Source organism: Xyrauchen texanus, chromosome 36, assembly GCF_025860055.1.
Source record: "Xyrauchen texanus isolate HMW12.3.18 chromosome 36, RBS_HiC_50CHRs, whole genome shotgun sequence".
NCBI lineage: Eukaryota > Metazoa > Chordata > Actinopteri > Cypriniformes > Catostomidae > Xyrauchen > Xyrauchen texanus.
The window spans coordinates 19,813,232-19,837,997 of record NC_068311.1 but is presented as its reverse complement, the minus strand read 5'-3'; the positions used below and the strand labels follow the sequence as shown (position 1 = coordinate 19,837,997).

The window sequence follows — 24,766 nt, the reverse complement described above, 5'->3', positions numbered from 1 at the left end:
AAAATGAAACATTTGAGTGCTCAAACATCTTTATTCAAGGTGTACTATAAAGCTGCAGAATGGAAGCATGACATGTGGATGGAGTACTCGATCTCTGACTGATCACCTGAAGAAAAAGGAAAATGTTTGAGTTTAATGGCATTTGATACAGTTGTTTGCTGTATAGGAAAGCCTTGTTTAATAAGAAAATCTGATGTGTAACTTAAATTTGCATAATCATCATAAAACTCACTTTTCTTTTTACAATAAACCTCTTAATAAAACTGTTGATGTTTTAACACAACGCAACAAAAAAGTGCTATGCTCCAGTGACATGAAAATGTATGCAAGACAGCAGACAGCTTTTTTTTGCATTTCAGTAGGAACATCGTGTTATAGGTTTGATCATCATCCATCAAACTCATGATTTTTGTAACAAGTATTTTTTGCTAATTAAAAAGTTTTCCACAAAGACATGGATAGCTTTTTTTTTAATAAATATTTTTATGCTCCCATGCTCCCATGGGTCATAGGAATCTTGGGCACGTAGCCCGGTCATGGTCTTAAGATGACGTGAGCATCTGCCTGACTGAAGTCCAGACAAGTGTCACTGGCAGAGAACGCTTGCAGGTCCCCAAACCTCTTGAAGGAAGCGAGCGCGCTCAGGAGGGCCGTCTTCCAGGAGAGGACTTTGAGCTCGACCGAATCAAGCGGCTCGAAGGGGGGTCTCTAAAGGCCTGAGAGGACCACTGAGAGATCCCAGGAGGGGAACAGGCTTGGCCGTGAAGGGTTCAATCTCCGGGGCCTCTAAGGAACCTGATAATCAGGTCATGCTTACCAAGGGACTTGCCGTACCAATCGTCAAGCCGCGAGGATTGGGGGGAAGATGGAAGGTTCCAGTCCAGCCCAACGCTCACAGCGGTCCGGGAAAGCATGTCGGTCACCTGCGCGTCAGGCTCAGACAGGGCGGGTGGTTCGTGGGGCTGTGCCCGGCGAAACCGAGCTTGCTGCCATCCCCAAATCGCCTCCATCGCCAGCCGGATCGTCCTCAATCCCGTGGGAAGAAGGAGCGACGCGGGGGGCGGCTGGAGTGGCGTTCGTCTTTAAGAACTAAAGCCGCGACCACAATGTTGTCATGGTCATGTTCTCGCAATAAGAGCATGAACCATCCACAAACACCGCCTCAGTTTGATCTTGACCCAGACACACAAGGCAGCATCTGTGACTATCGGATCTGGAGAGATATCTACCAGATCCAGGAAATACACAGCAGCGGTAGGGCACCTTTAAAAAGACGCGTCCTGAAAAGGATGTTCAACGCTCGCTTGTGTATTTTGCTCTTTTATCAGAATAAACTCTTTTAAAGAAAATATAATCTTTCAGAGAAATCACTCTCTTTTCTGAGAGATGTGCTGTCGAAGGGCCCAGGGGCAGAGGCTACACAGCATGCAGAGTGGAGAAAGCTGCTGGAATGCGCCGTCAGATCCAACAGAAGCTGTCTTGCAGAGGTGGGTGAAGCAGTCGTGAACACAGCTCGCTGATCGCACAACCGGTCGGCTCCAAAGAAAAAATCTGACTAACAGACACACATCCGCTTCTTTTATACCCATATGTCCGGGCGGGACAATCAAATTCTGCCTGCCAATTTCACATTGGCCTTTCCTCAAGTTCAGAGGTAATCGACACAATGTCGAGTGAGTGACAGAAGGGGAACTGGAAAGTCAGGCAGCACAGAGAAGCATTTTTTTCAGGTAGGATCTAGTGGACTCTGCAGCCCAGAGGTCCGGCATATTTCTCCAGCTGCTGGGTACCTCATGCTAGTGGAGCGTGAGCATGGCGGCGTGTGCTTTCAGTCAGTTACCCGGACCGGTTATGTTGACGGCATTGCTGTTACAGGCTCCCTTCCTCCACTGTGTATGTTCAGGGAGGGCTGAGCTCTGCATTTACAGTAACTGCAGAAGCGACAAGTGATCATTAACTTCTGATAGGCCTTCCATCCAATTCTTTTGCGCTGACTTCATAGTGCACGTAAACCTCTATCAATACCAAATGACAGACTGTCTTACATCTCCAAGTAGGACGTGGGAGATGGGGTGTGTCTTAAAACTGAGTCGAAAGTTCATTGGTTGCCGTACAATGACATGTTAAAATCGATTGTCAGATGGAAAAAGAACAGACAATTTAAAACAAAAAAGAAAAGCCATTATCAATTAATCAATTGACAAATTCTTTTTTAAAATGCAAATTAAAGGTGCATTTAAAAATGACATATTAATGTGCCATTTTATTGTTACATTTAATTGCATTTCAAACATTAATTAAATACACGATTTATTAATGCACAATTTTAACTGTTAAATATAATTACATTTTAAAAGGTGAATTAAATAAACACATTTAAATGCATCTATTTATTTGTCCATTTATAAATTTGTTTATTTATCCATGTTTTAGATAGAGCGATAGAGCCTGTCCCTCCAGCCGAGATGGGGAAAGGGTTCTACAGCCCTTACTTCATTGTACCAACGAAAGGCGCTGGGTTGCGGCCAATCTTGGACCTGTGAGTTCTGAATGGGGCATTACACAGACTCCCTTTCAAGATGCTGATTCAGAAAAACATTTTGCGTCCAGCATCAAGATTGGTTTGCGACGGTAGACCAGAAGGACGCGTACTTTCACGTCTCAGTTCTACCTCGACTCAGACCCTTCCTAAGGTTTGCTTTAGATGGCTAGGAATATCAGTACAATTTCCTCCCCTTCGGCCTGTCCCAGTCTCCTCGCATCTCCACGAAAGTCACAGAGGCAGCTCTTGCCCCGTTAAGGGAAATGGGCATCCTCAACTACCTCGATGACTGGCTGACTATAGCACACTCTTGAGAGTTGTGGTGAGCACACAGGGATTTGGTGCTCAGGCACCTCAGCCGTCTAGGGCTTCAGATCAACTGGGAAAAGCGCAAGCTCTCCCCAGTTTAGAGCATCTCTTTTCTCGGTATGGAGTTAGACTCGGTCTCAATGATAGCGTATCTCACAAGCGAGAATGCGCAGTCGGTGATGAGCTGCCTGAAGTCATTCAGGCAGAGGACAGAGGTTCCACTGAAACACTTTCAGAGGCTCCCGGGGCATGTGGCTTCCTCAGCGGCAGTCACAGCACTAGGTTTGATGCACATGAGACTGCATCAGCACTGGTTTCGAGTCCTGAGATGGGCATGGCATGTGGCACACACTGCATAGCTATTGCATTTCTACGGGCAGGAGTTCCCCTACAGCAAGTGTCCAGACCTTGTTGTGGTCACCACAGATGCCTCCAAACTGGGCTGGGGTGCCGTGGGCAATTGGCATGCAGCCGCCTCCTGGTCAGGACCGCGACTGGGTTGGCACATCAATTGCCTAGAGTTGGTGGCTGTACTGCTCGCCCTGCGGAGGTTATTGCCATTGATCCAGGGCAAGCATGTCCAGCTGATTTGGAGTCGATTCGGCAAAGCTCAGGTAGACCTTCCCGGGAATCCTCCCACTGCCCGCTCTGTTATTCCCTGACTGGAGCCCCCCTCGGGACAGATGCACTGGCACACAGCTGGCTTCGGGGGCTGCGCAAATACGCATTCCCCCCAGTGAGCCTTTTTGCACAGACCCTGAGCAAAGTCAGGGAGGATGAGGAACAAGTCACACTTGTGGCCCCATACTGGCCCTCCCAGACTTGACCTCACTCTCCTCACGACAGATTCCTCTGAGGAAGGACCTTCTTTCTCAGGGATGGGGCACAATCTGGCACCCACGCCCAGACATCTGGAACCTCCATGTCTGGCCCTTGGACGGGACTTGGAAGATCTAAGTGGCCTACCACCAGCAGTCATATACATGATCACTCAAGCCAGAGCTCCCTTTACCACGCTGAGCTTTAGACGCTCTGAGCAGCTCTTTAACTGCTTTGGTGGACAGCGGAAAGGGAATGCTGTCTCTAAACAGAGACATGCCCACTGGATCGTGGATGCCATTGCATTGGCCTACCAGGCGGGTTCGAGCACACTGAGTGGCGTCCTCGTGGGCACTGGCCAATGACACCTCTCTAGCAGACATCTGCAGTGCAGTGGGCAACACCCAATACCTTCACGAGATTTTAAAATCTCTTGGTTGACCCGGTTTCATCCGGTGTTCTTTCAGGTACGAACAGGTAGAGTTTGGTAACACGGAACAGCTGGCTGGGTTTATCACTTGCGTAAAGTGCCTTTTCCCCTCCCCTGAGGTGAAAATGTGCACTTTTACCCCCAGTCGAGTTCACAAAGTTGTGGACCCTGGATGTTCTTCCTCCCTAGCCCTATGGTTTGCGAACTCGGCAGAGGAGATCGCAGCCAGCCCCACTACGGGGTCTAATATGCCCTGTACTGGGATAGGTGCTCCACAGGTGCCGATTACTCCGGTAACCCCTGTGATGTATATTCTGCGGTACAGTCTCCCTGCTGGCGGACCAGCATCTCACTTGGGCAGAGCTCTCTCTGCCCCCGGTCGATGTGTGCGTAGAGTTCCCCACATTTTTGTGCCGGGAGCTACCCCCGCGCCTCTTCCATGTGCGGCTGCTGAGCCCATGTGTGATATTGCCACACGTTGACCTCCCCTTTTGGGCAGGATGTGGTCTCTGTGGGGACTTTTCCCCCTGAAAGAATAGGAAAGGAGAAGAACGCCTTCCCTGATGATTATGATAGCGTTAGATGGTCCCAGCCAAATCTAATACTCTGTGTAGAGAAAACATAGAGAGAAAAGTCTGCGGCTGGCGTGGCCTGCTCCCATGCTAGTTACGTTGCTTTCCCCCCTCAGGGGTGTGGCGAACTACATTACATCTTTTGAGGCATTGGGGGAGGCTACTTGCAGACTGATGCTCCTGTTATTATGCATGCAGCAGCTTGCTTGCAGCTGCATCAGCTGTTCACTTAACACGGTTCAGCTGTTGTGGCGTTTATCTGTAGGGCTCCCCCAGTATCACTACATCGACACAACATTGAGTGAGTGACAGAAAGGGAATGTCATGGTTACTGTCGCAACCTCTGTTCCCTGATGGAGGGAACGAGACATTGTGTCCCTCTTGCCACAACACTGTAGTAGCCTCTGAAATGGCCGGACGTTGTCTCAGCTCCTCAGCACAAAACCTAAACGGAGTGGCATTCCAACTCCTTTTATACCCGTATGTCCTGGGGGAGATGAATTCTCATATCCTTTTCTCAAAGAGTGGGAGGTGTTGGTGGCTCTCAAGAGCGACCCTTAGTGTCACTACATAAGGGAATGGAGGTTATGACAGTAACCATGACGATAAAATGTGGATATTAAATCTTACTTGTTTGGTAGTAATCATAGACTTTGATTACAGCTGGCTTGAGATTCTGCACTGGAACAACCTGTTTCAATTGTATCTGGTAGTTCATTGGAATATTTTTTTCGAGCTGCAGGAAGATAAACGGACATTGTGGATGAAATCTTTACGAATCTACCAAAATGATTTACATGCTCATCATATGAATGTGCAGTTCTCTCACCTCCTTCAAATACACAATGACATGATCATCTTTAGTATCAACTCGCTCCACAAGTGGTACAAATATACCTATAGGAGGACTTCCAAGCTGTGGGGAAAAAGCATTTGGTTTTTTGCTTTGTTATGCCTTTGTTACGTCTCTTACGATATTACAAAGACAGAAAAGATATGATAAAAAGTTTCTTTAATATTATAAATAATGTAGATACTGTGTCTAGAGACATCAAACCACAAGAAATTTCAAAAGTTTTTTCACAGCGCATACACACCAAAGATGTATCTGCCGTGAATCCAGATAACAGTTTAATGTCCACAATGACCATGTTAGTTTTTGCCAGTGAACCATCATATCTGTAAAAGATCAAGATGAAAGAGTTGGTATCTTAGATATATCAAAAACCAAAAATACAATTTAATTTAATTTACAGTTATTTTGTTCATTTACTGTAGGTGTAACCACTAACATGTCATATAAGTTTATATTTTAATTTGTCTTAATGATGTCAAGTTACCTACAAAAAGGTATTTGTAGGTCAATATTAAGCCATAATTGGAAGAAAAGTACTTTGTCATAAATTCAAATCTGTTCATACTTGACAGTGAATTTCAACATGAAATTTTGGCTAGATGATTGTTCACAATCTCCCTCAGTCGTAGCTTCAATACTCAATGTTTTATTCTCGCCAGGAGTGGGAATGTTGTAGAACAGAGCCATCTGTGAGAGTGGAATAAACAGTCAACACAAAAAGAGAAAAATTCACAAACCATCCCATAGCAGGTGTACCATGCGCAACAAAATGCCAAGTGTCTACAGTGCTAAGTAGAACTGATGCTTAACTATAAAAGTGACAAGATCAAATTTTATCTTGAATGAATTTAATGCCCACATAGACTACTTTTTGGAATTCCTAAGTGTTTTCCCAACAAACAATAAGACATGATTATATCAGGAAAAACATATGTGGTAGGAAGAATCTAGACATACAGACCTGCACAGACACACAGGTGGAGCCCTTCACTTCAATACTGTATTTGCCTGGAACGTTCTGCAGTGTCCTCTCCTGGTACAGTAACTTGTTGTCCTGATTCACATCAAAGTGGTGATTGTCTCCTGCTGAAAGTACAGTAACTGTGCTGGAGCCATCTGAGCTGAAGACTTTAGTGGCGAACAAAGACAGAGCCTGAAGAGCCACAACTGTGTCCTAATAACATCACAGCATCATCATTACAACATGAAAGTGGATAAATAAACAGTTATGTTCACTAATGTTAGTTTGACCCATTCTCACCAGCACATTAAGCAATATTATGTTAAATTAAAGTAGTTTTGAGTAACCTGGGTGGAGGAGAATCCTCCATAGGCATTCTGCTGCTTCACAAGCCAGCTGACAATCCTGTTTGCATAACCCAGATCAGCTGTAGTGACCGACTCTGCAGTGAGAACAGCTAGCAGCACATATGAGCTGATTTCCACAGCCAGAGAATCAGACGCATCATCAGATACAACCTGAGACCAGTGAAGATGACCTCCTTTAGTACACATGGACAAAAGAGACGTAAGTAAACTGACATACATACAATAATACTTAACAGATGCAAAATCACTAGTATAGCCATGTTAGTAACACCCCAAGGTTATATCTGACACCTGTGATGACCACATCGTTTTGCTTACCATCTGAAATAGCAACATTGTCCAGCTCTTTTAAAAGTGTCTGTCGAGTGTCCGTCTCTCCAGCCAGACTGAAAGTGTAGGCAAGCAGAGCAGTGGTGTAAGTGTTTTTGAGATTCCCAATGATGGACCTCAAACATGACAAACCTTTGGAGACTACAGGATCCTGCAACAAAAACAGAATAAACACCATTTGTATCCAATAGCTGATACAAAATTAGTTGTAGGTGAACTTACTGTTACTGGAGTTTCCAGTTCAAGCAATGATGCTGTAATGTAGGTGGTCATGGTCACATTATCATTTACTCCACCCTGTAAAGGAAGAGAAGAAAAGGCAAATAAAGCAACTACTTTGCACAAATAATGTGACTTAGATAAAGAGGTAATCTCAGACTTTTAATGTTTAGAGATAATGAAGCCTCGATAGAACCTGCAGAATTGTTTTGTGTTTTCTGGAAAATCTGCAGAAGTTTGCAGAATAGATTGAAACTTGATAAAATGTGAGAAACTGATCTGAAACTACTTCATAATTACTGGGAGCTGAAAACATTTAACAGTTAAATTACTCAGAATATGTAATACACAAACTTTCTGAATGCTGTGTGTTTTAATTCTGCAGAAATCTGTGACAATTTCTGTGGGTGCAGATTTCTTGTGGGCTCACATTACCAATTACCTACCTTCATTCTGTTGTTGAACAGTCTTCCTTGTTGCATAAAACAGCCATCTTGACCCTGCCTTCTTATTAACCATTCCTTTGCACTCTGAATATTATGTGGATCAATAAATATGTATTTCTGTGCTTTGCCAAAAGACCTCAGGACAAAGGCAGTCAACCTGTTGGTGTGAAAGTTTTGATCCAGAAAATGTCAATTAATTTCACAAACCACTTCTCTTGAATCCAATTCTTTGCACCATCCACCTTGGATTATTTTTCTAAATTACCTTGTTATAAATTCTGATCTAAGTCAAAACTGAGAGTGCAAAGTATATATTTACCATGTATTCCCCTCACCATGGCCGAATGTGCTGTATGCACCATTGTAATGTTTGTAGTTCAGTTGTCGCTGGTATCCTGTTTAGTTTGATATTAATTAGCACTTATTTGTTTGATAAGACCATCATTCCCTGATGGACATTCAAAACCGAATAAAGTAGGATCAAACAGTATGATTTTTAGAGGTTGTCTTTAAGTACAGAACATCATTTAAGTTTTTTACCACTCTTAAGGAAGCCGGTGGCTCTCTCTCGGATGGCTGATGTCAGCTGCTCAGTGTTCTGCAGGTACTGTAGAATGTAAATATTGGGAGAAAGAACAGCAATGTTCTGCTCTCCGCAGCCATATGGCATCCTTAATAATCCGTGAAGGTTCTGCAGTGCACGGCCCAATATGTCTCCTACAAGAGGAATGTCAAACCATATACTCTGTGTCTGGAAGTGAACTTGCTACATTTCAGAAATCAAAGTTTAAGTGACACCAAATGAATTCTGCATTTCTTCTTGCACATTCCAAATCTTACCAAGAACAGAAACAGATGATCTGACTGATCCCTCTATTACATCTTTGGGAAGAGTTAGACTCACCTCCTCTGAGAGACTGTTGTCTATCAACCAGAGAGATAAAACAAATAATTGATCAACACAGTGCACCTATGACACTCGTTCTTTTTTAAAAACTGCCTGTGCAAATCCCAGAATGAGGAATATATTAAATACATGTAACCAAACAAACCCTTTGGACACAGTAACCAGCTGTGGGTCTCTGTCTTTTCAGTTCCTTCAGCCTAAATTATGAAAGAGAAACACCATCATTACATACTAAAATAAATCTTAGAATAGGAAGTAAATTATATCCAGTGGCTGTTGAAGTGCACTGGCCTGTACAAGCAGACTTCGTGTAACTATGTCAATGCGTCCTCTCTCCGAGCAGCTCACAATCTCATTGTCACACATAGTCTGTGACTGCTCTGCCTCTGCACTGACCGTAATATTCAAGACTCCTACAATACAAGTCAAGCATATGTATCAACATATGTAGAGATCGTACAGTAACTGCGACATGGGCTTTTTTTAGAGTACAGGAACGAGACATTACCCACCCAGAGAAGAAGGAGTGAGAATCCATTTCAAGGTTTTTCTTTCATTAGCACATAAACAGGATGAATAGTGATCATCAGAGGAGGCTTTGAGAGTGTAGTCTGAAGAAGGAGCTGGAGTTACTTTAACCTGTCATGGAAAGACAGATGATTCGTTTCATATTTGATATGTTAGACATTTTATAAGACTGTTTTGGAAATCTCACCATGATACACTTGGACAGATAGTTGAAGACAGTGGCCTTCAGCTCAAAGATCTCCCCACGGATGATGGAGTAAGGCAGAGAGAGCTCCAGGAAGAAGGGCTGGAAAACTGTCAGCTGAGCAGGAGGAGCCAGACCCAGACCTTTGGAGGACAGACAAAAGGCCTCCGTCTCCCAAGTGGTGATGGTGTCAGGAACCTTGACAGGAACCTGTGTCGATCCAGAGTCCCTGTAAAGAAAAATCCAATTATTATGTTTTTATTGGCTAAAAAAGGCAAATTAGAGATTCTGGCAAGGATATTTCATAATTGAATTATATTTGAATTACGTACATTTTACATTTGGCTATCCTATAAAACATTAAAGGTATTCAACATTAGCTAAAATAATGCCAGTATCTCCTCTAGAACCAATCCTAGAATCTAAAACCTTATCTAGAACTGAATCTAGAATGTACTCTGAAACAAATCAAGAGCAGATTCTATAACAACATCTATAAACTTCTCTAGAACAAATCTAAAACTACTCTCAAACAAGTCTAGATCCACAACTGGAACATTTTCGAGAATCCCATCTAGAAGTGATTTTAGAAACTAGAACCTACTCTAGAATTGAATATAGAATATACAGCCACAATCTAAAACCACATTTAGAAACAAATCTAGAACTACATTTATAAAGTACTGTAGATCAAATCTAGAAATTTAGAAACTACTCTAGTACAAATATAGAACCAAATTTAGAAAGAATTGTAGATCAAATCTAGATCTGAATCTAGAAAAAAAATATAAACTACTTTAGAACTAATCAAGAACCAAATTTAGAAAGTACTGTAAAGGAAATCTAGAGCTTACATTTACATTTACATTTACATTTATGCATTTTGCTGACGCTTTTATCCAAAGTGACTTACAGTGCACCCATTACAGGGACAATGCCCCCAGAGCAACCTGGAGTTAAGTACCTTGCTACCATGCCACCACCACTCCTCAGAGCTGAATCTAGAAACATATCTTTTTTTAATCCCCTTTTCTCCCCAATTTTGCATGACAATTTTCCAAAGCTCTGTCAATCCTCTAATTACCACGGCATCCATGCACATCTCACCACACACCCCACTGAAAGCGAGAACCACCATATGGCCACCATGAGGAAATTAATTCATGTGACTGGATCCACCCTAGCAACAGGGCCACTTGGTTGGTTAGGAAGCCTGGCTGGAGTCACTCAGCACACCCTGGATTCGAACTTGCGACTTCAGGGGTGGTAGTCTGCATCTTTGCTTGCTGAGCTACCCAGCCCTAGAAACAAATCTAAAAACTATTTGCAAACATTTCAAACAAACTTCTTTCATGTTGTCATTATTGGGTATTCTTTGTAGAATTGTGAGGAAAATAATAAATTGAATCCATTTTGGAATAAGGCTGTAACATAACAAAATGTGGAAAAAGTGAAGCACTGTGAATACTTTCTGGATGCACTGTAATTTACATTGTAAAGCTGCTTAACTAACCCAACTTCAGCAAGTTGCCAAATCCATGTTTCTGGAAAGATGGTCCGAACTGTTACATCAAATAACGAACCACCTCCATCTAATTGTCCACTGTCATCCGATCCAACCACATTGGAAAGATAATCATACATCACTGAAAAAAGTACAGATGCTGCAATATTTGTAGTACTCCATGTAGCAATTAATACCCATTAATATCTAGAGCTAATTAATACCCATGCTTTAATTTGTACCCTTACTTTTCAAATCATTTGACAAAATGTTGAATTAAGTAGTAAATTATAGAAATAAATGCTAATCCACTGACATCCATTCTCAAATATTAGCCAATTTTGCTATCAATTAAATGTTACTTTTATTTTATATCTATTTTCCATATTCAACTTATTTTAAATAGATCTACTTAATAGATCACAAGAAATACAGACAGTCCTCATGATAAAAATATTAATAATTTCTATAAATTAAAATTTAAAAGTTCTCAGGTACATAAAGTATTTACAATGATAACAGATGTACCTATATCGTTGTATCTGTGATAAGTCAAGCCCCTGTATGTCAGACACTGAGGTTCTCGCACAGCCAAATTTGTTGCCATCTTCAATCCTACTTTCTGTCACAACCAGGTCAAATGCAAGTCTTGTGAATTATGTTAGAATAATGACCAGGGTACATATAAACAATTTAATTTGAGGTATTAATTTATGTGAATGATTATTGAATATTAAGTACGACAGCTGATCATATTAATCGTCAATCAAATGAGCCGCTTGTTACCTTTAAGGTTTCATAGGCGTGGTCTGTTGGCACAGCTCGACGGGCTCTAACATGCAAACACTGCTGCTCATCTTCAACACCATAAGGATAATCTGATACTGATTGCACTGGAAGCATTCTGAAGATCTGTGATGGGACCACGATCACACATTATCAGTCTGATTTCTAACATTTCAACAAAGAATACTTCATGTCTGGTAATCTTTCAAAATAACACCTTCTTTAAATTACGTTGAGAAAGACCAAAATCATCATGTTGCCTTAAACAATGATAGATCACAGAAATCTTTGCTGAGAAATTGTATGTTCTCACTAGTATTTTTTTTTTTAAATCTATCTTTAGCTGGTACAGTACTGTAGATGTGTTTCGAAACATGGTAGGTGGTTTCTAGCCTGGTCTAAGCTGGACATTAGTTTATTCAGGTTGGTAATTCGCTGGCCAAAGCAGTAAACCATCTTGGACCAGCAACAAGCTTAAGCTTAGGTAGACATGGTAGTCAAGCTGATTGTTGTAACATCATGGCTGCTCATGACCAGCTTGGACCAGCTACCATGTTCCAAAACACAGCTACCTGCTTAAGATGGATTTTCCAGAGAGGCAAATCAATACTGGAACATAGCTCCACCTTTTCTGTGTTCAGCCGTTTTCCTGACTCCAGGATCAGTACACTCTGATCTATAGCACTGAGGCCACACAGTGAACCAGGGTCAGCTGAGAGCTGCAGAGAGTTGTCTTCACCTGGAACTGCTTTAGCTGGAGAAAACTGCAGGGACACCTGGAACAGCGGTATGGTCACACTCACATTGTATGATGTGCCATTTTATTTTTTATATTGAAAACTGAATACATTCAAAGCAGCAAGAATAGCGACGGGAACGTCTAAAGACATACTGTTCCAAAAAGAGTTTGAAACAAAAACATTTTTGTTCAGCAGTACATTCCAATTCTGATTTTTTTCCTACCTTGTTTTGAAAACATTGTTCAATGTTGAAATGTATACTCTCAGCAACAACACTCTCACTGGGAAGAACGCAGTATGCCACAATCTGCACTACTGGAGTCAGATGACCATCAACAGACAGTCTGAATGTCACTGAGCCACGTGATATTCCATTAGAAGCCTTCACTTTGACCTTCTCATATCCATGATGAACTATCGTGCCTCTGGACAAGACCTAAAGACAGATGAAACACTGCTAACAAACTGACAGATGCAACAAATGAATACAGTTTAAGAAATCACAGAGAAAGACCTCACTATGGTAATGAACATAATCAATGTTTTTACTCACCATGTAGACAATGTCAGTGTTGAAGTCATCAACAGTCTCTCCAACAAAATAATACTTAATAGTCACTGGAAATTCAGCATCACATTTTAATAGTTGATTAAGATTCTTTATAGTCAATTCACTTAATGTTGGTGTATGTGGTGTGGCAGGCCGGAAAACCTGAACTGTTTTTCGATTAGTAGAGAAGTAAGGCATGTTGTAGGCAGGATAACGAGTCACTGGATATACACTTGCCTAGATAACAATGAATTAGAAATGAATTTCATGCAAAATGAAGACTTCAAAAGAACATAAATAAAAAATAGTTGAACAATGATTATCATACCATCAGATTAATATCATTGTTATGAAGACTAGATGTATTAAGCGAAAAGTTGGCCAGTCCGTTGTTATCTGTAGTAAGATTTAGCAGAATGTTTGAGGGCCAACTTCTAGCCTCAAGAACATATACTGCTTTGTTATGAATTGGTTTTCCTTTGAAATTTGTAAGTTTGACCTAATGAAAAAATATATAGAAGGAATGAATAACTGTGTATGTATTAATATTGTTAATTTGAGGTTAATTGAATTTAGACTTACTTTTCCTTCAATTACTGATCCATGTACAAATGTTTTGGGTAGGTCAGTAAATATGACTTTGCCAGTTTTATAAGTGAGAGAAACAATTTCAGATTGTGTCATGGTGGTCTCTGGAAAATACAAATAGATGTTGTTTTTGTGTGTGTAACATTCTTTTATTTAAAAAGATATGACACAGAATATCAAACATTTACACCATAAAATCCACTCGAAGGTTGATCTTTAGTCCATTACATATCAGAAATTATTTTAAATATTGCAGATGAAACACATTTTTAAGTTTCAAGATTTCAACTTTTCAAAAGGGCCTCTAATTGAAGAAATGTCCTGTTATGTGTCCAATGATAGCTTACCTGTTCCTTCTTCTGTAACTTTCACTTCCACTTGTAGAAAATTGTGCAGTCGATCATTTAATGTAGAGTTAAAAAAGGCAGATACATTGAAGGTGTGAGATGCACAGCCTGTCTCTTTCATCTAATGATAATGGATGAACACAAACAATAGTTAAAGAGTGATTTAATTAGCTATATGGAGGAAATACATTTCACATGCCATTCCTTGTACTTCATTAGCACACAAACCTCAAAGGTTTCATTGAAACACAGTGGAATGATGTGATGGCCAGAATGGTAAGATAAAGGATTGCGACACACATTCATCCATGATTTACCAGGTAAAGGCTGACCGTATGTGTATCTGTGAAAAGGTACAAGCAACTGAAGGATTAAAGAAAACACTTCTTTTTATTTCTCTTATGGATCACTTAATGCTGGAAATAAAAGACACCACTCACTTTCCACAAACTTCAATGCTCATTTCCTCATCAGCAACACTCACTGTCTTTGGTGTTGATATTGTAATATCAAACTTAGGCAAAACTTGGAGTCAGAGGGCAGCAATTAGTTAATGACACTCAATTTACGAAGACTATTCATGAAATTTGTCCAATGCGAACACTGTAAATTTGTTTGTTGTTGTTACTTACCATACTTTTCCACTTTAAAATTTTGTGTGATAACTCTTATACCAATAAAAGCCTTCAGACTGTAAATGCCTTGACGGGCTTCTGGGTTTAATTCATAAGAACGCTCCAATATCCACCTTGTTGAGGAAATATTTGTCCATTGACCAATCCTGTTATGTTGACTGTCCTATTTAATACCAAAGAAGCCAGACACGGTCAGCTACATAAACATTGACAATTATTAAAGTAATCCAAGTACAAAAAATACCTATTTTAATATACATTCAAAGTGTTAATATGGCTTCAAATTTGTGCTTGAATGACCTTACAGATGGAGGTTTTGCATTCTCACCTCAAGCACCACTGTACTGTACTGTAAATGAAAGAAAATAGTGATTAAACATGTTTGCATTATCTGCCAATAACCAAGAAAAATTGTGTCCCGGTGTACCTAGGACTAGGAGAATTGGTGCCGTTTTGAAGGCAAAGGTGGTCACACCAAACAGATTTAGCTTTTTTATGTTTACTGGAAACTACTGTATGATGTTAATTGATAAATTAAAACTATTTATGGCATTATTTTTTAAGACATCCTCACTATGCAAGAATGTATAAAATCTTTTGCACATATTACATATATTTTAAATGTTAAAAAGACAACACAACTGACCTGCTGATCAAGTGGTACAAAATTTGTATCCATGGTGACAACTCTGAAATGCACTGTAAAACAGGAATGAGTGATAAACTCTAATTATAACCACACTTTAATTTTATAAACAGTATTTTAGCTCTTATGGATTGTGTAGCCGCAGAATAATTACAAAATACGCAACATGTAATTCTGGCCCTTCTCAGTTACAAATACTGTATACGTTACTTGTTACTTATCTTTTTAATCCTGGGAGGTGAAACTGACTGTACAATTTGAACATTTGTTCATGGAATTATTTTATGATTTATACAATGTCTTATATACAATGTAATTTTAACCCAAGGATCAAGCCCAATATTGAGATAGATGCAACCAGTCTAATGTGGCATCACTTTGTTCTTCAATTGTTTTTTTTTAATTATTTGAGCTGTATATAATTGAATGTGAGTCTACTCTTAGTGACTAAACTTATTTTCAGAGATCTTGGAAAGAGACCTTCTTCACAGAAGCACTGTTTTCTTATTTATGTATTTATTTTGTCACGAACCGCGCTCCCTCGCTCCGCCCCTTCGAGCTTCCTCACACACGCACACTATCTCCCTTCTCACACACGCGCACTCCCTCGTGCTTACTCACTCGTTCCGCCCCCTTCGAGTTCTGACGCTCGCATTGCTCGCTCGAGCCCTCATGCCCACTATGCTTCCCCTAGCTCTCTTACACGTAAACTATCTCCTCCCTCTGGCGCACTCGCCTCAATCAGCCTGAACATTATGACCACTTGCACTCACGCGCTTCCTATCTCCACACATTAGTTTCACCTGCACTCGTCTCATCACCTGTCATTGTTCACACCTGCACTCGCCCCTATATAACTCACTATCCTTTCGTTTGTTGGGGGTTGGTTATTGTATTTAGATTCCCGTGTTTTGCCCCTCGCTAGTCTCGCCTAGTTTTGACTCCTTTTAGATTCCCTCTTAGCTTGCCAGCCCCCCTATTCCTCTTGTTCCCCTGTCTTTTGCTCCCTCTAGTCCCTTCTTGTATACATCCTGTTTACTCCGGCTTTGACCCTCGCTCCCCTCGACTACTCTCCCGGATTTGCCCCCTTTACTCTCTTTGATTCCCCGGCTTTTGACCCTACGCTTCCCTCGACAACTCTTCACTGGATTTGCCCGTTTGTACTTTTGCCTGCTTTTATTGTTTACAATAAAAGCAGTTTGTGACTGTCTCATCTTATGTGTGTGCGTCCTGGTTACATATTTTGATTTTTAATAGGAATGACAACAAGCTGTGAGGGATAGATGTATGCATTCCCTTCAATGGTTTGTACAGTTGTTTGAAGTGTTTTTTGATAGTTTTTTTTTGATTGACAGAACATTGAAAACTTTCCAAGAAATTTCTAGACAAAATAAAACTCCAGACATGAAGAGTTGTTGAAAATGTATGTGATTTTGGAGCTTTATACAGTGAATGTCATTGAAGAGATGGTAAATCTACCCCTCACAGCCATGCTTTTATTCCCATCAAAAATCAAAGATGGCGCTAAAGTGAATAAGGTCTATTGCCCAACGTACATGCATACTTATCTTGTTTTCCTATACAATCTCTTATCCATTCCTGCCCCCACACTTCTATCCTATACTTACAGGTTTTTGCAATAGTTGTTCTGTTGTGTTGAAGCATGTTCTGCATCAGCTAATTCTACTATATGTTGTGTGACTCCGTGTTCTAACCATACAGAATGCAATACCAGATTCCAGCAACAAGCTATTTTTTTAGATGTGTCTGCAATCTCTCACTCGTTCAATCATTCACTATTCCACATATAGTTGATGGCAGTGAGTGCAATATACAGTACAGTATAATTAAGGAGCTTGTGCAGAAAGCTTATATCCATGCTGTATGCAAAGCCTGCTGTAACATGGCACAATTACAGCCAATCTTGATGTCTACCGCACAGACATGAGGAGCTGAATTTTGGACCAATGAAAGTTCAGAGTGGGCAGGACTATTAAGTCAACAATAGTCCCTTTACTCATTGACTGAAATTATTTACTGAACTTTTAACCTCTAAAACATTCAAACCTCACCTGTTTGTCCTGGTGTATAGATGGGTTTATCAGTCTGGATAAAGGTCAAAGGATGGTAATGTCTAAACATGACTTTTCGTTCTTCAATCATCTCAAAAGACTCCCCCTGAATTTCTACCTTCATTTTCTGCACGGAATCTGTTTCTGTCAGTGGAGCCTGGTGAGAAATAATATTCTGTTCACAACCTCCAATTACAAAATTTAAATAGCATTATGATGATAAAATGCCTTTTCAATTATAAAGATTAACATGTTAGTTAATGATATTATGCCAGACCTGAAAGTTAAAACAGCGGTGAAACTCTTCATTAGTTTTCTCCTGTAACAGTAATGTGCTCTGGTTGCCTTTCACCAGATAAATGTTCATTACAAGACTCTCATTAGGCTTAAGAAGACTTGCACACAGTTTAGCATCAGATCCTGACTGGATCACTGCAGCAAATGTCACCATGAAATAGCTGTGTAGAGTAAATAATACAGTACTCTATAATTTCCCAGATAGAGTTAGGTAGACAAAACAATTTTGACAATTTACAAGAAATGCTGAAATGTATTTCAGTGCAAACCATCAGTTAATTTAGATTGTCTCACATATTTATTTTTCTTGTGTACTGTAAAAGAGTGACTGACAAGAATAACTTTGGAATTAAAACAGATACTACTAAGGTGATCAATCATGTTCCTTAGTAGAAACCACTGAGAATTACTTACGGGCCTGACGTTTGTCCTTTAACAGAGATGAGGAGGAAAGAGACTAGAAGGAGCCCTTTCCGAAAAGAACTAAAATTAAGAGCCATGATGATGACGAATCATCCAGACAATGAATATGGACTTTTCAATCTGGTCTCTTTAAAATGAACTCTCATGCTAAAGGAGGTCCTTCAAAAACATTTGTATTGATCTTCTGATTAATGATTCAACTATGCAGGTAGTTCATTTTGCAAACTTGCACTGTTAATGCCCAAACAGCTAAACATTACTTTATTCGTTTAACCAAAAATTCTAAATATTACGTTGTCAAATAAATGACATTATTTAACTAAATAAAACAATAATACAAATTATAATAATAATTAGCTTTTTTCTTTTAACAAAAAGAGTGAATAAGTTTCCTTCCTACACCATTCACAGTACAACAACAACATGTTTGCATTATCTGCCAATAACCAAGAAAAATTGTGTCCCGGTGTACCTAGGACTAGGAGAATTGGTGCAGTTTTGAAGGCAAAGGTGGTCACACCAAACATATATTTAGCTTTTTTATGTTTACTGGAAACTACTGTATGATGTTAATTGATAAATGAAAACAATTTATGGCATTATATTCGAAGACATCCTCACTATGCAAATTTTTTTACAAGCGTCTAAAATGTTTTGCACATAATATGTATGTTTTACATGTTAAAAAGAAAACACAACTGACCTGCTCATGAAGTGGCACAACATTTTTACATTTACATTTACATTTATTCATTTGGCAGACGCTTTTATCCAAAGCGACTTACAAAAGAGGAAGAACATCAGCGAATCATCTTAGGGAGACAGTGGTACAAAAAAAGTGCCATATTACAAAGTTTCACTATCATCATAATAGTATACAAAACAGATTTAAGTGCAACAAGAAATGTAAATATATATATATATATATTTTTTATTTTTTATTTTTTTTTTTTTTTATTGACCGGTTAAGTGCTTTTGGAAAAGATGTGTTTTTAGCCGTTTTTTGAAGATAGAGAGTGAGTTAGCTTCCCGGATTGAGTTGGGAAGGTCATTCCACCACCGTGGTATGATGAAACTGAAAGTCTGGGAAAGTGTTTTGGTGCCTCTTTGTTTTGGTACGACAAGGCGACGTTCCTTAGCCGACCGCGAGGCTTCTGGTGGGAACGTAGCTCTGCATAAATGTTTTAAGGTATGCTGGAGCAGACCCAGTGACTGTTTTATATGCCAGCATCAGGGCCTTGAATTTAAAACGGGCATGAACCGGCAGCCAGTGGAGAGAGACAAAGAGTGGTGTAACATGTGCTCTCTTAGGTTCATTAAAGACCAGACGTGCTGCTGCATTCTGGATCATTTGGAGAGGTCTAATAGCACATGCAGGAAGGCCTGCAATGAGAGCGTTACAGTAGTCCAGTCTAGTTATGACAAGGGACTGAACGAACAGTTGTGTGGCATGTACAGAGAGGAAGGGTCTTATCTTCCTGATATTGTAGAGTGTAAATCTACAAGATCTTGCAGTTTTTGAAATGTGGTCTGTGAAATTTAGCTCATCATCAATGGTTACCCCTAGATTTCTGACCGTTTTGGAAGGCGAAACTGTAGTTGGACCCAGCTGCACAGTGATGTTGTGTTCAACAGCCGGGTTGGCTGGAAAGACAAGGAGTTCGGTCTTGGCAGGGTTGAGTTGAAGGTGGTGTTCCTTCATCCAGGCCGAGATGTCTGCCAGACAGGCAGCGATTCGAACGGTCACTGTGGTGTCGTTGGGCTGGAAAGACAAGTATAGTTAGCGTGTCATCAAGCGTAGCAGTGGTAAGAGAAACCATGTGACTGGATGATGGGTCCCAGTGATGTTGTGTATATGGAGAAGAGAAGTTGCCCAAGCACTGATCCCTGAGGTACCCCAGTAAGTAACTGGTGTGGCTTGGATACTTCCCCTCTCCATGCTACCTCAAAGGACCTTTCTGAGAGATAAGAGTTGAACCAGTCAAGCACAGTTCGGTGATACCCAGTTTAGAGAGGGTGGAGAGTAGGATCTGATGGTTGACTGTGTCAAAGGCAGCAGAAAGGTCCAGCAAAATCAGAACGGATGATCTCGATTCAGCTCTCGCCTGTCTCAGCGACTTCGATGACAGACAGCAGGGCAGTCTCAGTGGAGTGTCCACTTTTGAAGCCCGACTGATTGTCATCCAGCAGCTTGTTCTGTGAGAGATAGGCTGAGATCTGATTGAAAACTGCCCTTTCAAGTGTTTTTGCCATGAATGGGATGAGAGAGACTGGTCTGTAGTGTTCTATCTGTGTGGGGTTAAGTGCAGGTTTTTTCAGCAGTGGGGTTACTCGAGCCTGCTTAAATGTAGTGGGAAAAGTGCCTGCAAGAAGGGATGTGTTAATTATGTGTGTAAGTGCCGGTAGGATGGACGGAGAGATGGCCTGGAGAAGGTGTGATGGAATGGGGTCAAGGGAACAGGTTGTGGTGTGGTTGGAGAGGAGGAGTTTAGAGACCTCAGTGTCAGTTAAAGGAGAGAACATAGGGAAAGAAGGGTTGCATACAGGAGCCAGGTGTTTGACAGGGTGTGGTGCTGTGAATGTATTGCTGATGGCTGTAACCTTATCAGTAAAAAATGTGGCGAATATATCTGCTATCAGTGATGTGTCAGGTGGTGGAGGGGAGGGCAGAGAAGTGTGTTAAATGTTCTAAACAAGCTACGAGTGTCTGTGGTGCTGTTGATCTTGGTCTGGTAATATGAAGTTTTTGCAGTTTTAACGTTATTTGAAAAAGTTGCGAGCAGAAGCTGATATTTACCTAGATCAGCTGGATCTTTAGATTTCCGCCATCTCCTCTCAGCTGCCCTGAGATCAGTCCGATGTTCACGAAGGACGTCAGACAGCCAGGGGCTGGGTGGTGTAGTCCGTGCTGGTCTAGAGGAGAGAGGACAGATGTTGTCTAGACAGGTTGTTAAAGTAGAGCTAAGTGTGTCTGTGGCAGTGTTCACATCAAGCATGGAAAATACATTTATTGTGGGAAGAGAGGAAGAGACATCAGTGGAAAGGCGAGAGGGTGAGAGGGAACGGAGGTTACGGCGAAAGGAAACCAAAGGTGGGGTCGGTTTTACAATGGATGGGAGAATCATGTTGAATTGAACAAAGTAGTGATCAGAAACATGTAAAGGTGTAACAAGAATATTAGAGGTGGTACAGTTACGTGTAAAAATGAGGTCCAGCTGGTTGCCCGACCTGTGAGTTGCTGTGGTGTGTAGTCTTTCCAAGTCAAATGAGGCCAGAAGACTAAAAAGATTTTTATCCATGGTGACAACTCTCAAATGCACTGTAAAACAGGAATGAATGATAAACTCTAATTATAACCCATGCTTTAATTTTATAACCAGTATCTTAGCACTTACGGATTGTGTAGCTTCAGAACTGTCGTGGCTATGAGTGGCACCCTGACCCGAGGAACAGATAGAGTAGCCGTGAGGGGGGGCTGGAAATTTCCACTCTAGCCTCGCACTCTCAGTGGCTTGGGAAATTATAGCGGACATCCGTGCGTCAGTCTCAGAGCAAACCCGAAGGTGGCAGCCCAGATGAGTCATCGGCATCAGATGCCACTGTGACGCTCCCTGATGCAGCGGCGATGTCGTCATCCAATTCCGGGGGCTCAAGGGAGAATGCCAGCTGACCGCGAGGCGAGCCGCACTCATCCCGAGCTCGGACAGAAGCAAGCGGGCATGCCAGGGGGAGGGTGGTTCGAGGGGATTTACCTGGCGAAACCGAGCCCGTCGTCATCCCCAAATCGCCTTCATCGCCAGCTGGGCTGATAGACGCACGTCCGCTTCCCTTTATAACCGTATGTCCAGGGGCGGGACATGCAAATTCTGCCTGACAATTTCACATTGGCCTTTTCTCAAGTTCAGAAGTACACGAGGCTCCCAAGGAAGATGCCTTGTGTCACTTCATTCGACACAACGTTGAGTGAGTGACAGAAGCGGAATCTGACTGACAGACGCACGTCTGCTTTCCTTAATAACCGTATGTCTGGGGGCAGGACATGAAAATTCTGTCTGCCAATTTCTCATTGGCCTTTTCTCATGTTCAGAGGTACACAAGGCTCTCAAGAAAGACCCCTTGTGTCACTACATTCGACACAACATCTCGTTCCCTCCATCAGGGAACGAGACGTTGTGTCACTACATTCAACACAACGTCGCGTTCCCTCCATCAGGGAACGCAGGTTACAAAAGTAACCATGAAGTTACTTGCCCTTCATTGTTCACACTTGTCTTTTCTTTACCATTCATTCCACAATATAAAATGTTCTCTGTTCTGATCGTAATTTGTGACATCTTTTTAATCCTGGGAGGTGAAACTGACTGTACAATTTGAACATTTGTTCATGGAATTATTTTATGATTTATACAATGTCTTATATACAATGTAATTTTAACCCAAGGATCAAGCCCAAGATGGAGATAGATGCAACCAGTATAATTTGGCATCAACTAGTTCTTCAATTGTTATTTTTTATTATTTGAGCTGTATATGTTTGAATGTAAGTCTACTCTTAGTGACCAAACTTTTTTTAAAGACATGTTGGAAATAGACCTTCTTCACCGTCAAAATAGTTCTTCTGTGTTGACTCCTTTTATCAAGAGGAATTCATATGGTAAAAAAAAAGAATATCTTTAAAGGGAATACTAATATGTACAAACAAACGTCTAGGTTACGTATGTAACCTCCGTTCCCCGATGGAGGGAACGAGACGTTGTGTCAGAGAAGCGACACTAGGGGTCTCTCTTGAGCGCCGATATCCACCTCTGATCTATGAAAAAAGGCCAATGAGAGTTGGCAGCCGGTATTTGCATGTCCCGCCCCCGGACATACGGGTATTTAAGCGGCGCAAATACGGGAGTTCATTCAGGATTTTCTGAGGAGCCGGAAATGGTCCGGCCACAACAGTGGCTCGGCTCAGGGATGTGGCGGGGAAGACACAACGTCTCATTCCCTCCATCGTGGAACGGAGGTTACATACGTAACCTAGACGTTCCCCTTCTGTCGCTCTCTCCACGTTGTGTCAGAGAAGCGACACTAGGGGTCCACTTATAAAAGTGCCATGCGCTGAGCCGTGTACGTGAACTGCTGATACAGGAGCGAGCAGGTATTCTTACGTGCAGGACGTCCAACTGTATCAGGCTGCACGTACCCTTCCCCAATGCCCCATTCAAGCCATCGGAATCCTTTTTGTTTCCCTGAAAGGGGGACCAAGGTGATGGTCGCCAACTTGGGAATGGGCCAGCCTGGCTGGGCCTCTTTTCTCTCTATGTTTCTCGCATAGAGTAACTACGGCAGGGGCCCTTACACGCATTGAAGGAAGGGGGTCTTAGCCGTTCTTTCAGGGGGAGAAGACCCTGCGGAGGCCACACCTACCCGGCAGGGGAGGCAAAGAGTGGCAAATGCATCACATGGCCTGTTAGGACCCATGTGGAAAAGTCGGTGCGGTGGTAGATCCAGCCTCATAGAGGTGGGAAGCATACAGCACGGCGATCGAGGCAGCTGTAACTGCCTAAGGGAGACACGGGGGTCCGCTCGTAAGGGGACAGTACCATGGAATTACACACAGGGGGAGTCCAAGCAGGAGGCCTTACCTGTGGAGCACCTATTCCAGTACAGGGTAGCCTTCGGGGACCCGTAGTGGCTTGGGTCGGCGAGTTCCTCTGCTGAACTGCGGACCCAACAGGGCTAGGGAGGAGTCAACCAGCGACCCGAAGATGGGGTCTCCTGGGAACGGAGGCGCACTATTTTACCTCGGCTGAGGGAAAGGGCGCTAGGCGCAAGCGATTCACCCGGTCAGAACGTCAGCGTGTTACCGAGTTCTACGCGCTCGGACCTGAGAAAACACGGAACGATACTGACTCAACACGGAGGTTGTAAAACCTAGAGAAAGTGTTAGGTGTTGCCCACCCTTCTGCTCTGCAGATGTCTGGCTAAGTTCTTCAGCCCGGGAAGAACACCAGTTCGCGAACAGACGCCACTTTAGGGCGTAAAGATGCCTGGTCGAGGGGGCTCTGGCTTGGTTGATAGTATCTATGACGGTCGGTGGTAGGCCGGCTAGATCTTCCGCATCCCGTCCAGGGGCCAGACATGGAGGTTCCAGAGGTCTGGGTGCGGGTGCCAGAGCGTGCCCCGTCCCTGAGAAAGAAGGTCCTGCCTCAGGGGAATTCGCCAGGGAGGGGCTGTCGCGAGGAGCGTGAGGTCCGAGAACCAAGTCCGGGTGGGCCAGTAGGGGGCCACCAGAATGACTTGCTCCTCGTCCTCCCCGACCTTTCATAGCACCTGTGCAAGAAGGCTCACTGGGGGAAATGCGTACTTGCACAGCCCCGCGGGCCAGCTGTGTGCCAATGCGTCTGCCCCGAGGGGAGCCTCTGTCCGGGCATACCAGAGCGGGCAGTGGGAGGTTTCTTGGGAGGCAAACAGGTCTACCTGGGCCTTGCCAAACCGGTCCCAGATCAGCTGGACCGACTGGGGGTGGAGCCTCCACTCTCCGCTGGGCAAGCTTTGTCTTGACAGCGCGTCCGCTATCACATTGAGGTTGCCGGGGATGTGAGTGGCGCGCAGTGACTGCTGCTGACTCCAAAGGAGGAGCCGACAGGCGAGCTGTGACATGTGGAGGGCGCGTACTCGCCTTGGCGATTTATGTAGGCTACCACTGTGGTGCTGTC

The 24,766-nt window shown here is 42.4% G+C and overlaps 2 protein-coding genes across 2 annotated transcripts; both read right to left on the bottom strand.

Moving 5' to 3' along the window:
• Window positions 1–18,182, bottom strand: LOC127629568 (alpha-2-macroglobulin-like). The gene is made up of 34 exons (XM_052106668.1): window positions 18,051–18,182; window positions 17,617–17,797; window positions 17,340–17,496; window positions 15,268–15,320; window positions 14,950–14,970; window positions 14,619–14,784; window positions 14,427–14,511; window positions 14,215–14,329; window positions 13,987–14,107; window positions 13,634–13,743; window positions 13,380–13,550; window positions 13,055–13,288; window positions 12,725–12,937; window positions 12,388–12,537; window positions 11,762–11,887; window positions 11,504–11,597; window positions 10,985–11,117; window positions 9,475–9,700; window positions 9,272–9,398; window positions 9,051–9,172; window positions 8,905–8,956; window positions 8,693–8,776; window positions 8,393–8,569; window positions 8,172–8,247; window positions 7,853–8,009; window positions 7,410–7,484; window positions 7,176–7,338; window positions 6,837–7,030; window positions 6,490–6,702; window positions 6,094–6,215; window positions 5,770–5,851; window positions 5,502–5,588; window positions 5,303–5,408; window positions 1–106 (listed from the first exon to the last, which is right to left on the bottom strand). The coding sequence occupies exons 1-34, from the start codon at window positions 18,134–18,136 to the stop codon at window positions 45–47; spliced, it is 4,341 nt and encodes a 1,446-aa protein (XP_051962628.1). The 5' UTR covers window positions 18,137–18,182; the 3' UTR covers window positions 1–44.
• Window positions 18,183–18,771: 589 nt separating this feature from the next.
• On the bottom strand, window positions 18,772–22,829 carry LOC127629569 (uncharacterized). The gene is made up of 2 exons (XM_052106669.1): window positions 20,857–22,829; window positions 18,772–19,821 (listed from the first exon to the last, which is right to left on the bottom strand). The coding sequence occupies exons 1-2, from the start codon at window positions 21,356–21,358 to the stop codon at window positions 19,688–19,690; spliced, it is 636 nt and encodes a 211-aa protein (XP_051962629.1). The 5' UTR covers window positions 21,359–22,829; the 3' UTR covers window positions 18,772–19,687.
• Window positions 22,830–24,766: the final 1,937 nt, after the last annotated feature.

What these genes read in the sequence shown, in the direction of transcription:
- LOC127629569 (XM_052106669.1), bottom strand. Translation starts at nt 21,358, where the DNA reads ATGGATAAAAATCTTTTTAGTCTTCTGGCCTCATTTGACTTGGAAAGA. An exon ending in TAAAGATCCAGCTGATCTAG is followed by an intron (nt 19,822 to 20,856) that starts GTAAATATCAGC and finishes TTGTCTTTCCAG; the next exon opens with CCCAACGACACCACAGTGAC.
- LOC127629568 (XM_052106668.1), bottom strand. Translation starts at nt 18,136, where the DNA reads ATGGCTCTTAATTTTAGTTCTTTTCGGAAAGGGCTCCTTCTAGTCTCT. An exon ending in CCACCTGTGTGTCTGTGCAG is followed by an intron (nt 6,216 to 6,489) that starts GTCTGTATGTCT and finishes CCACTCTCACAG; the next exon opens with ATGGCTCTGTTCTACAACAT. An exon ending in ATGTTGAAATTCACTGTCAA is followed by an intron (nt 5,852 to 6,093) that starts GTATGAACAGAT and finishes GATCTTTTACAG; the next exon opens with ATATGATGGTTCACTGGCAA.